This window comes from Diachasma alloeum, unplaced genomic scaffold, assembly GCF_001412515.2.
Source record: "Diachasma alloeum isolate Michigan unplaced genomic scaffold, Dall2.0 Dall_scaffold_00374, whole genome shotgun sequence".
NCBI lineage: Eukaryota > Metazoa > Arthropoda > Insecta > Hymenoptera > Braconidae > Diachasma > Diachasma alloeum.
Window position 1 is genome coordinate 626568 of NW_021680513.1, and position 13232 is coordinate 639799.

General features: G+C 35.6%; 1 protein-coding gene across 4 annotated transcripts in view; it reads left to right on the forward strand.

Moving 5' to 3' along the window:
* The first annotated feature begins 280 nt into the window (after nt 1–280).
* LOC107041729 (protein abrupt) overlaps nt 281–13232 on the forward strand; it is a 42249-nt gene continuing 29297 nt past the window's right edge. For 2 of the 4 annotated variants that reach the window (XM_015262429.1, XM_015262432.1), the window contains exons 1-3: nt 891–1060; nt 10936–11114; nt 12680–13143. In XM_015262429.1, the coding sequence (XP_015117915.1) occupies nt 12937–13143 (207 nt within the window). In that variant the 5' untranslated portion in view covers nt 891–1060; nt 10936–11114; nt 12680–12936. Of the gene's footprint in view, nt 369–811; nt 1061–10935; nt 11115–12679; nt 13144–13232 lie in introns of those variants that run through there. The other 2 variants (XM_015262431.1, XM_015262430.1) reach the window with 2 other exon arrangements.

The window sequence follows — 13232 nt, forward strand, 5'->3', positions numbered from 1 at the left end:
GTCACGGTACAGTAGCATGTGAAGGAGCCCAGTGTAAAGAGTGTGGAAGGTACAAGGGGGAGAAAATATGACAAGCGTGCTGGCAGGATAAAAGGCTCCCTCGTAGGTAAGAAGAAGCAAGAAGAAGTAAGCAGCGAAAAGGTTGGATATTTCTCCGGGGGTACTGTAGCTCGGTTGCATGCCCCTGCTCCTACATCCTGACGCAGTTGCTGATGATGCGCGCGCCGAAACACTAGTAGGATATCCTCATCACTCACTCCCAACAACTCGAGGAGCGATAACTCCGTTCAGTGAGGAAGACGCGGGAAATGGGTGAGGGTGGCAGGGCAAATTGGATTAAAAGTCAAAGATGACCGATTAAACAGCTCGTAAGTACAACCCCTGCAAAACAATCGGGGGCGAATAAATGCCGGAATAAAAATTGATCTAAATAAAAATGGTGGCAAACAAGTATCTTCATCGGAAGGATCCACGAAAAAAAAGCATCGAAACTTGCGCATTATTCGTGTCTCTGGCGTTGCAAGAGTGAAAAGGAGCAAAAAAATTGGTAAAAAGAGATCGACAGAGGCGCACATACACACACATAACACCAGTGTTAGAGCAACCGTGTTACAGAGGTCGACGGGGAGGGGGGGAGCATTAAGCGTGAAGTAGTTGGCCGCGGGAGTATAGAGGAGTAGTAGAAGCATAGAGGAGAGAGAGGCGCGCAAACGTAAAAAGAGGGGAAAATATACACGTAGTGGTTAAAAATCATTGTAGTGGGGAATGAGGAGAGGGATTTTGACGGTAAAGCAAGGAGAGACGACGAGTGAGTGGGGGTAACTGAGCGGGGAACCGGAGCTGCTGAACGCCCGAAAGCGCATACCATCCCATAATTCGGTGCGCCGCCCCGCAATCAGGTTCGTGTTTCCATTACTCTTGTCTCTTCGCCTCGTTACAGGATCTCTCACTTTATTCTTTCACAACTCGAGAGGTTTTGAATAGAATGAAAGATAGTAGAATGGAGTTATGAGAGAACAAGAGAGCGTAGAACAGTGAAAATTAATACGGTGATGCTGATGTAAGGAATTTATTCATTACGGTTTTCATGTTTTGGTTTTTTCTGTACTTTTTGTTGCCATTAAATAATTGTGATTCAACGACATTCATGGACTGAACAGTGATTTATGCTTGTGTTTTTTTTTATTTTGGTGAATTATTGGTTTTATTTATGAATCAAGGGGAGGGGGGGAGTGACAGGGGAGTTTATTGTCAATGTTTGTTGATTATTGGTTTATGATTGATTCAATTCGCGATGTTGGCGTAATCGAGTTGCAATTGTTCAAGGATTCTCTACGTAGTCCTTCGGTGAGAGAATCGCTCTCACGATTCTCCAAGTGCATTCATTTATTTCCTCCGCCTTAGAATTCAAGTGCCTCGAGTTTATGTGTGTGTGCGAGTGTTGCTGGGCCACTTTATTCGGCGCAAGCGGGGTATTATTATATTGGTAAAGCGAAAATTTTTCGACCGGGGGGAAGATGCTCGAAGCCATGGAATAGAACGAGTGCGTCTCCGTGCATGTGTCCTCTTGTGTGTGTGTGTGTGTGTGTCTGAAACCCGAAGAAAGCGAGACAGAGTAATGAGAAGAATATGAGCAAAGTGCAGTTTCATCGGTTCAATTGTTATTAAAAATTCTACTTCAGGGTAGAGAGTAATCAACAAAAATCGCGTGTCTCGTTTTATTCCGCTCTCTCATTTACTCATTCAACATTACTTTTCAATTTATTTATTTTTAATTTAAAATCGTGCAGTGTGTCTATCACTTGGATATTAACGAGTTATTACGGCGATGCTAATTAAGTTTAATCGCAAGGCCGCCCGTTCGTTAAAGTTAATTGCACCATCGACCGGAGGGAGCAACGGGTACGTTAATTGCGACGTCCTTGCTCACCAGTAGAAAAAGGAACCATCGACTATCAGCTCATTGTAGTTTTTTTTTTATTCACTCAACGCTTGATTCATTGAAATCTGTGCGGTCGATAGCACAAATTATTTGACTGATTTCGTCTAATAGAATTCTCTCTTCTGCTCGCCTCAATAGTAAATTCTAAACTCAGTGGAGTAATAATTCTCGAAATCCATAAAATAAATGGAAGATAATGTCCAGCCGTTTATTCATCAGCCGAAAAATTTGTCATCAATCCGAGGAATTTTTTTTTATGGAGACAGCGAGCAAAAGGAGAAATGTATCGGAGCCAACGCAATTACAAACTCGATACAGCTGCACAGACAGTGACGCGTGTGTCGGGGAGAATTCACGCGCTTCTTTATATTTTCTCATTCCTCTTCGCGTTTTTTTTTCTCGTTGCTCCTCTCCGCATTCTTTTTTCCCTCTTCTCTCGTTTTTTTTTGTGGACTCTCGGCCTTGAACACGAACTTGTTCATTCAAGATTCGACCTACTCGCCTCGTAATTCGCCGGCGTCGGGATACATTGTATTTATTTATTTACGCGGCACATCTCTATTATTCCGGTGTTATATCCCGCGAGAAGCTAAATTAATCGTCTAGTCATATTTCAGCTGCTCATTGCCAGTCTTGGTGTTTTTTCATTCAGTATAAATGACGTGATTTTAGTCGTAATAATTTCATCCACACACACACACACACACACACACACACACACTCTACATATGTGCCTCGATCACGTGGAATACAAAAACATTGATTACTCCATTATCCAAAAGTATAATGGAATGATAACTACACTTTATTCGTACATGAAGACAATTCGTCGAGCAATGAAAATAGAAATGATGATTAGATTTAGTCCATAGTGGCTTACTACGCCTATTCGTCATATCGCGTGTGCGACGTGTGTGATCAATAAATCCGGCGCGAGGAAGGCAAACAACGGCGCTGATGCTCCTACCGACTCACGTGCGCACGTGCTAGACGCACTCTCACCGATGCTTCAATGTTTTTCATTCGGTTCTATCTTTATCTAGCACTCGTGAGGATAACTCGAGTCATGAGGATCGTTGCACTCGTGAGAAACTCCTCATCTCAACGGCAACAACAAATATGAAAATAAATTCAGTCACTGATAATGAGGAATTCAATTAAATTTTTAGATTCGATACATTTGAAAAGAACTTGAATTTAATCGTTCGATACTCGGATCGATCGACTCGTTGATAAGGATAAAAACCAGTTAATATCGCCCACTCGTCCCCTCTCCATCGCCCTTAGTTACTCATGGGCTAATCACTCCTCAGAATAAAGTGGAAGTGTTTTATTTTCAGTTCAGTCAATTCAACTCGGATGTACTAGCCGTTTTGTTATATCTGAGATATAAAATTCTAGGCTTCCCGTCTGTATTTTGATAAATTCGATATCGGCTTCCTGGGGGGGGGAGGCATGTGGTGGTGTAGAATTTTTTCACTATGAAAGCAATAATTCGTCATGACCTGCATGTAGTATATTACTGTTATTGAATGGTCGTTCAATCGGATTCTTTTAATTTACGGCGATGAAAAAAATTTCGAGATTTAGGGAATTTTACCCAGAGAAATTATGCTTTTGAATAAAATCAAACTTTTTATCTTAATTTTTGCTTTAGAATGGAGGCATTGAAATCGTTCTATTTCTAGATTTTCTAATTTTGCTTGGAGATGATGCACTGACAGACGGAGTTAATCGCTATTAACTAGACTTCTTAACTATTAACGAATCGTGGTAATAGTTAAGCCTCGTTCATAGCAACGAAATCGTTACACCTTTTTTATCAGTGTGCAGAATGGTCTGACACATAAACCACCAATGCCCGAACGTGGCTCAAAATAATAATAATCAAATGACAGTCGAATCGAAATTCGTATATGCATATGTGGGTGTCCACCTGGTGGTCGATTTCTGAAAAATCCAAGAATTGAAGGACCAAAATAATTTCAAAAAATCTCTAATTTTGTCAGGTTCTAGGTATTAATGAGGACTAACTCGGTGCTCAATTCCAGCCCAATCGACCCAGCCGTTTTGGAGAAATCGCCATTTGTTTCTAAATCGGTTTTCACAAATATCTCAAAAACTATTCAATCGGTTTCATCAATTTCTTTTCGAAATATTCATGTTGATGTCTTCAATCTCAATCAATGAAAATACGCGCTCCCGTTCGTACAGTCACACAACTTTTGAAACAATTTTAACATTCAGTTTCTACTTAGCACTACAATACTTTGTATTGAAGATGGGCTGAATCGGATTACTTTACGAGATATTCAACTTTATACCTAAATCTATTTCCTTGAACATCTTCACAACAAAAACGAATGTCTGAATTTCACACATCTTTTGTAGACATTTTTTAGACACTAAAAAATGTCTGAATAAAATGACGATGTGTTTGAATTAAAATGTTTGGGCACATGTTCGGCTGAAATTCCGATATTCGTTTTTGCTGTGTTAAAAACCACTCAACCGATTTCAATTTTTTTTATCTCAATCAATAAAAAAAATATATACCCGTTTGGACAAAGTCTTCGAGATATTTCTATTTTTCTATTTTGTCGAGATATGAATTTGAAATGTGGCATGAAGTTTCTTCCTATCCTTGCAACGGTTCGTATCGTAAATACTCTGAATTGGATGGTTAGTCCCGGAGATATTCAACTTTATATGTAAATCTATCTCATTGAATATCTTGACAACCGCTCAACCGATTTTATTTAACTCATAAGAATTCCTTAAACAACCAATGTGGAATCATTTAAAAGTCTGCCACCAGTTTATTGATGACAGAAAAGAATAAACACACTCCTAAGTAGAAAATCGGAAGTCAAATGGTCACTATCATATGCTCGCTCTCACCTGATTGTTTTTTTAGTCATTTCGATGAAAATGCTCTGATGATATGAAATTACTGATTCTCATTAATTTCAAATGAATTCTCCATTAGAATCAAATTAACGATTTATTTGTTCAGATCAAGGATTATTACATGTTAGTAAATTCCGTATCTTCATTTTCTAAACGTTTATATTATTTCTGTATTTGGATTCGGAAATCATTTGATCAATTCCAAAACTTTCTTTGAGTGCACATAAGCTTAGATCAAAATGAATTGGAAGTTTCAATAAATTCTTCATTACAAGCCATTTGGAATTATTTAATTCCAATAAACTAATAATTCCGCTGGGAATGCAAATTAAAGAAAATGTCCTCTTTCGCTGCAATAGCTTCAGAAATACAAATGAAAAATATTTTATTTGGTACAAGTAATTATTGCAATACCTTGAAAAATATTGGGGCAAAACGGATGTCTTGTTTTCAACTTGTAGTAGAATTTTTCCTTAATATGATCTTAAACAGAGGAATTTATTAATTTAGGACATTTTTTGTGTGTGACCGTGCGATATTTTTCGGGCGCACACCTAATCGAGGTACATTGTAGGAGTGTGGTGTACGGAAATGACGCATAGCATGTGCGTCTTACCAGAACGTCGTGAGCCTCGTTATTTGATCGATAAAAAGGCCTCGGGGGAGCCCTCAATTTACCTCGTATATAAAACGAGGCATTAAACCGCTGGCGAGCAACCAACGTGCGCGTGCAACTAACGAAAATCATTCTAAATAACGAAGATAGAGAAATGGTAAACATTATTTGAATTGAGGTTCGAACGTGAGGAATCTATGGATAATTGCGTACTCGGTTATTGCTTCGGAATATTCATGGGGAGGGGTAAGGGGGGGATAACGCGATCTCGACATATCCGTAAACAATGATAACAAAAACAACATGGATGTCACTGTCTGGGTTACGCATCAACTGCGTGGTACTGTTGGTTCCAAAAATAATTAATGATTATTATCGATGAAATTTGTTCACGATAGGAGAAAGTACCTTTGAGCGCAACGAGTCGAGGATAATCCTCTTATCAGTGAGCAAACCGGTGAATTGTGGAAGAGTGCTGATCGATAATGGTGATTTGTTGGGTTTCCTTATGATTTTTTTATGACTGGGGGATTGGAACATTGGAGACATAGGCTAACACTGACAGAACATTTTTGTGACAAACCAACTTATTATATAATATAAAAAGAGTTTCTTTATTTTACTACACTTATGGTGTTTTGCATTAAGGGATTTCATGTAGGACGTTCATCGTAGTTGTCAAGTAATATATGAATGTTTTCGAATTTTTCGACGTTTCGTTTACAAGTTAGGAAGAACCTGGTTAATTTCTTAGACGTGGATTCTCACGCTGAGAAAAGCAAAGTTTTTTGAGAAGTAGGTCTTCGCAGAGAAACCTATCGTAAATTGTGGTTTGCTAAACGTAATTTACGCTTCACGCTACTATGATGTCTGGTAGATTTTTTCCATCATGAAAATTGGAATTTAGGATTCAAAAAGGCGTACCTATGGTCAAAATAAAAACGTAAATTGCGCTCAAACAAAGCGTCTTACGTTTCACTACGCGTATTTCACGCTTAAGGAATCGTAAATTACGAATTTAAAAGAAACGTATTTTACGATTTACTTATGCGTAATTTATGAAAAAAAAACATCGTATTTTACGCGTAAAATAATTTTTTTTTCTTCGTCGTTAATTGCGGATAAGTAAACGTAAAATACTCCAAGAATCAACTAATTTGCGAATACGAAACCCTAAATTACGTTTATGAAACCGTCATTTGCGAATACGAAATCGTAAATTACGTTTATGTAATCATAATTAATGGCAATTTTTAACATAATTTACGCTTAAACTTCAAGCGTAAAATAACCTTCAGAAAGCGTAAAAAACGACTTCGTAAAAGTAATTTACGTTTAGGTTTTTCTATGTGTTCACTTGTATGAAGAAACTCATGGCTTGAATATTGACAAGAAAAGAATGTATTGCACTGAAAAAAATACTTTCGTGAAGAGATTTTATGGGTCCCAAAGACGCGGATAATTTGTTTACGACAAGAAAGTGATTTCTGAAACCAAGTCTAATTGAAACAATTTATTCAATAGGTTTTTAGGCTCAAATCCAGAATATTGTAATGCAAAAATCACTTGACTTGGTTCCAGAAGTCGCTTTTCTCTTTAGTGTTAGAAATTTTTTGAAATTTCATGGAAGATATTATAGTAAATCTCATGAGAGTGACATTGAATCGATTTTGGAAATTCACGGAAATTCATGAGTTTTCAGTGGATGTGAGTGGAAATTTCACAATTTGATTGAATTTTCCATAGAACATGAATATTCAAAAACAAAATGACACGAATTTTCAATTTTTCCTGGATTTTTCTCATTTTTCTGAATTTTCACAGAATAATTGAACTCAAAAATCAAGTATTTTATTGATTTCCAGATCATTTAAACAGAAAATCAATGAAATATTTGATTTTTCAATGACAAGATTTCCTGAAATTTCTGTGGACCTTAAACACGATAAAAATTTCTGGAATTTGACATTCAGACGAATATTTTTAATAGTGTTGTTGTGAATCAATTGCTCATCTTTGGAAAAAGTACAAAATCTCTTGACGATTTTTTTATCAGTGTAAGATATTTTATTCTTGTCAATTTTCGAACCATGAGTCTCTTGATACAAGTAAAGTCGTACTTCTCAAAAAACTTTTTTTTCTCAGCATAGTGATTTTTCAAATTATCATGAAACTATATTATCATCTGAGATGATACCGTAGTTTCGTGCTAAACATAAAAATCTCGACAAGAGCCCATGCAGAAGAAGCGACTTCAATTGTTAATAACTTGGTAATAAAATCTGCAAAAATTGTAGGAAAATTCATACCTAATCCATCTGTTACTACAAATATTTTATGTGAATTGCAGATTAATGTCCTCATTTGCCGCTTTCAAAGAAAATACCTCAAGTTTTTGTCTACATAAATTGTAATCCCCATTCTACTGAACATCGCATTCTACTGAAATTTAATGCACCGTCACCATAATGCCTCTTGCAATTTCAATTCCACCTTGTACAATTCAAACTTCCAAATGTTAAAATACGAAATCCATGAAACTCAAGCCATGATTCATGGATTTCGTTCTTCTTGAAATGTACATGCTCAAATTATGCCTGTGCAATTGCAGACAATAAATTGAACATTTACTAGTTTGAATTATACAATGTGGAATTCAGATTGCAAAATATGTAATTGGGTGGGTACGTTTCAATTTTGTAGAATTCAATAGAATTCAACGTAATTCGTGTAATTACAATGTGAAGATTCCAATTTCTACACACAGTTTAACGCCAAATATAAAAAATGTAAAGAATGAAGGGACTCCATAGGTCATTTTATCGAGGAAATGTGGGGTGCAGTGATAGAGAACGTCCATTGGGATCCCATTTGTATTCTGTGGAAAATTTCTGGTGGATAATTTTGGATAAGTGACATTTTCACGAGTGTTGGGTAAACTCGTACACTTTTGAGAACAAAATTGAAATTTGATGAATAGTAATTTGCAAAAGTGTGACATTGAATTTAATTTCGCGGAGAAAGGATTATAACATTTCAAGTTTCAGGTACATTCCAAGTGAATCAACAGTTTCAACTAGAGATAAAACAGAAATTTCCGAACTTGCTGGAATTTCCAGGTAAACATGAATGTTTAGTAGCAAAGTGTACTGAACTATTAATTCATTCAAAATTTATGGATATATTCATCTGAATTTTCCCAATTTTACCTGATTTTCGCTTAAAACTTCACCTGAAATTTCTAGTTTTCATTATTTTAGGAGAAAATGAAGGGAATGTGTGATTTGTCAATGATGAAATTCTCTAGAAGTCCGATGACAGCGTAGTTTGTTTAAAATTTCCGTTACCTGCCTCGGAAAATTCAAACAAAACTTTTCAACCGTGTAATTAGAAAATTATAATTCGATCAGATACACAACAGAATAGAAAAAATAATTTATAATTCAATTATTCAGTGAAAATGAGAAAATGTTCCATCTTATTTATATTTTAAATTTACGAATTCACTTTAATTTTCAACTGGAACGGGAAACTTTTTAAATCCATCCTCTCCCTAAATCAAATTCAATGTCTGTTCTACAAAATTACTGTTAGATTGTCAATAAAATTCCAATTTTCTAACAGAATGGGGGCGAAATGACACTTCAGGCTTTGCATGTCAATAACTCTGAATTTCGTGAGAACTTATAACATTTTTTCTTCAATCGTTTAATTCATGTTTTAGGTCTAAAATATTCCGAAGAAAATCACAAGTCTATATTTCGCGGAACAACATTCCTCTTCATTCAATAACAAATTTTTCTGTTTATTTCGGTTAAGAATACCATTAATGCATTAAAAATCCCATTTGATGCCGTTGACGACAAGATATTATTATTTAATTCTTTATCAAACGATGATTTTTCTTCTCCTTCCTTATTTGAAAAGAAAAAAATTCTCGTACAAAATCCCTTTGGTACCACAAGAAAAAAAGTACGAATAATGCGAAATAATAACGAATGCCTCACTATACTCAGAATAATGTTTTTAAAAAAATCAAATAAAACTCTTTATTTGAAATTTTTTACCTATTTCAAGAATATTTTTATTACAAATGAATAAACTAGTTTACTTGTTTCAAGAAAAAGGATGTACTTATATTAAACAAATATTTGATTTATTCCAAATAAAATTTTTATTAAATTTTAAAAAACAATTTATTTACTTCAAATAAATGACTTTTTTTAATCAAATAAATAAATTAATTAGTTGAAATGAACAGTTTTCTTATTTAAAAAAAATCACATTTTCATGCATTTTGTGGAAGAATTTCGAGTGTGTTTCAACAATATTCGTGGGCTATGTGGAAAAAGATCGTATGATTCTAATCCAGGAAACGTGAAATCTGGACAATTTGAGCTCTCTAGAATCATTCTGATCCAATTTTTCATTACACTTTTCCTCCAGTATATACGACCTTCTTTCACCATCGTCTCCCTGATAGTGAAACCATGGAACAGAAATTTCTTCCCCCCTGCCCTAAATGTCTTACGCGACGTGTGCATAGCTCCTAATAATTATTGCATGTTTTTCGTTTTTGCATTATTGCATCTTTTGTGATTTTATTACCAACTCAAAGCAATAATACATTTTTAGTATCAAATAAATATTTATTTAGTTCGAAGAAAAAATTTATTTGAATCAAATGAAGATTTATTAATAGTAAAAAAAACATTTATTTAATATAAACAAAACATTGAATAAATTTTTTTATTTAATTTGAAAAAAACATTCATTTGGTACTCTTCAAATAAATTTTATTTGAATTAAATAAATCATTTTTTTCAAACACTACTGGGGCAAAAGTGATCGATTTTTTTGTTTCGTAAATTTCACAATTTTCAGACAATTTTTCAACTGATTTTTTATTTCTCTATGAAGATGAAGTGAGAATGAGTACAGAGGAAATTGTGAAGAATTGGATGATGCCCTAGGCGTGGTATTTTTCTCGGGTATATGTAGGAGATAGGATAGAAGCAAAGTGCGCGTCAGGGCGTCGGCGGTTGTTCCCTTTCGCAAAGGGAGGAGGCAGACGGGGCCAGGCAGGAAATAAGGGACGTTGGGTAAAACTACTCGGTTAATGCGAGGGAGTGAGAGAGTAAGAGGGGGGGAGGTAAGAAGGACCATTCGTCTCGAGTAAAACGCAATATGTGCCACACACCATCGGTCCTCTTGCCTCGGGAGAAGAAAAAAAAAAGAAGTTTTATATACGGTAATGGTGTAAATTCCGAGGATTCTGGGGCTACTCGAACGAGAGTGGACCCGACGAAACTCGACGCCCGATGGGTCTACAATTTACTTTCTCTATTTTCGAAAATTCGATACTTTATATTTATTACCTTCATGTGGATGAGTATTTATTTAGGTGGAGAATGTCGGTAATTTACGGTTAATCAATGGTTTTTTTTTCGGTTTTTGATTGTTATAGAGGAAAGAAACTGGCGGCGGCTGACGGGAGAGTTGAGGAAGAACAGATGAGAGAGGGAACGGAAACCACGTGGGATAACTGAAAATTGTAGTTGAGTCTTAGGTGTCCTTGAGTGCATGTGGTAGGCATGACGGATGGAGTGTACAGTACTTCTCGGGCTCAAGCGATTCGTCTTTCAGGTAAGAACGAAAATTCGGAGAAAAACAGAATATTCTCCAATTTTTCGAGATGTTGATCCAAACGGGACGTTAGAGGAATCCTGTCCGAAAGTGAGTTGAAAGTTGAATTCTTTTAGGGCAAAATAGATGAGCAGTGGGTAAAAGATTATTGGGACAAAACAGGCCGTTTGTTCCTCAATCTAGAATTACATTTTTCTGTCTTTCAGTGATAAAGTTTTGAAATTTTTGAAATTTTTGAAGAAAATCTATAGGAAAGAAAACATTTGTCGAATGGAGAATAGAGTTTATTTTTTTTGCTTGCGGTTGAACATTTGATGAAATTTCTGTGAGCATTGCCATCGGGAAAGGAAGGAAATGTCACCCAAAATTTGAAAAAAGATGGCTTATTTCACATCACTAGTTTTCCAAACGCAAATGGAACACACTTTATGTGACTAAATCAATTTTTAGAATAGCTTGAAAACTACTGGGGATTAAGAAGTGTTTTTTTTTCTTAAATTTAGGATATAATTTTCTTGTCTATTCAATGATAATACTTGAAAATTTCAATTTTGTCAAGCATTTAAACAGAAAATCCCCAGAGAAAAAAATCTCAAATCAGAGAAATTTTTCAATTTTTTGCTCTCGGCTGTCATCGGAAAAGGAAGGAAATGGCATCCGAAAGGTGAAGAGAGACGACTCATTCAACATCACTGGTTTTCGAGACACAGATGGAACACTCTTTATAAGACGAAATTAATTTTTGGAATAGTTTGAGAACTACTGGGGCAAAACAAGACGTTTTATTCTGAAATTTATGACAACATTATCTTGTCTTTTCAGTGATAAAACTTGAAAATTTCAATCTTGTCAAGTTTCCGAAGGAGAAAATCGACAGGGAAAAGAAAAATTCTTAAATGAGAAACATGGTTCAATTTTTTGCTCTCAGTTAAACCTTTGACGAGATGGAGGGCTGTGAGTAATGTTATTGGAAGAGAAAGGATATGTCATCCAAAATTTAAAGAAAGACAGCTCATTCAAGATCAGCAGTTTTCGAGATACAGATGGAAAACTTCATCTGATGAAATCAATTTTTGGAATAGTTTCAGAGTTATTACGGAAAAACAAATAGACTTTTTTGACACTGCTGCTACGTTTACCTCGTGCCGAAAACTGCCCTTTAGTTTAAAACTGCATTCCAGAGATAAAACCTCGAAATTTCAAAATTGTTGTATTCTCTAGTGAAACATATTTTTCTTTGGAATTAAACATTTGATAAAATTGGATATTGAAAGGAAATATCAGCTTAAAGGGAATGAAAACAACTCATTTTAGAACTAAATAAATACTCATATTAATTTACTTTTATAATATAACTCACTAGTTTTTAAATTATAAAAGAAAATCTTTCAGTTTAATGGAACTGAGAAATTTGCCCAAATAATTGTTGTAAAATCTCAAAAACTAACAGAGCAACATTTCACATGAAGTTTATAATTTCCAATCGATAAAAATTATTTCCCCTATACAGATAACAATGCAATACTCCAGAATAATGAGACAAATTTTTATTTCCCTGTTTTCAGTGCCAAATTCTCTTCACGTCCGATGAAAATTTTCGTTTCGTGGCATAAAATAATCCCGAATATCCCGAGGAGAAGATAAAAATCCAATTTCAGTGACGAGAAAAGAAGGAAAAAGATAAAAGAGGAGAACGAAAAACCATTTTGAAAAGCAAAAAAAAAGTAATAAGAAGTGAGATTAAAGTTCAAGTGAAGGTGCCATTGCGGGCACAATAGCACCACTGGTGCCCTCGGCCGTGGGTCCCGAGGGGGTGGACGCCATGGCGGCCTCGTCGTCCTCGTCGACTAGCGAACAGCAGTACTCACTAAGATGGAACGATTTTCACTCGAGTATACTGAGTTCATTTCGTCATTTGAGGGACGAGGAGGATTTTGTGGATGTTACACTGGCGTGTGACAGCAGTAGTTTCACAGCTCACAAAGTCGTACTCTCAGCCTGCAGTCCGTATTTCCGGAGATTACTCAAGGTATTTCAAAGAATTATTTTCATCACATAAGCGGGGGGGGGAGAGAGAGAGAGAGAGAGAGAGAGAGAGAGAGAGAGAGAGAGAGAGAG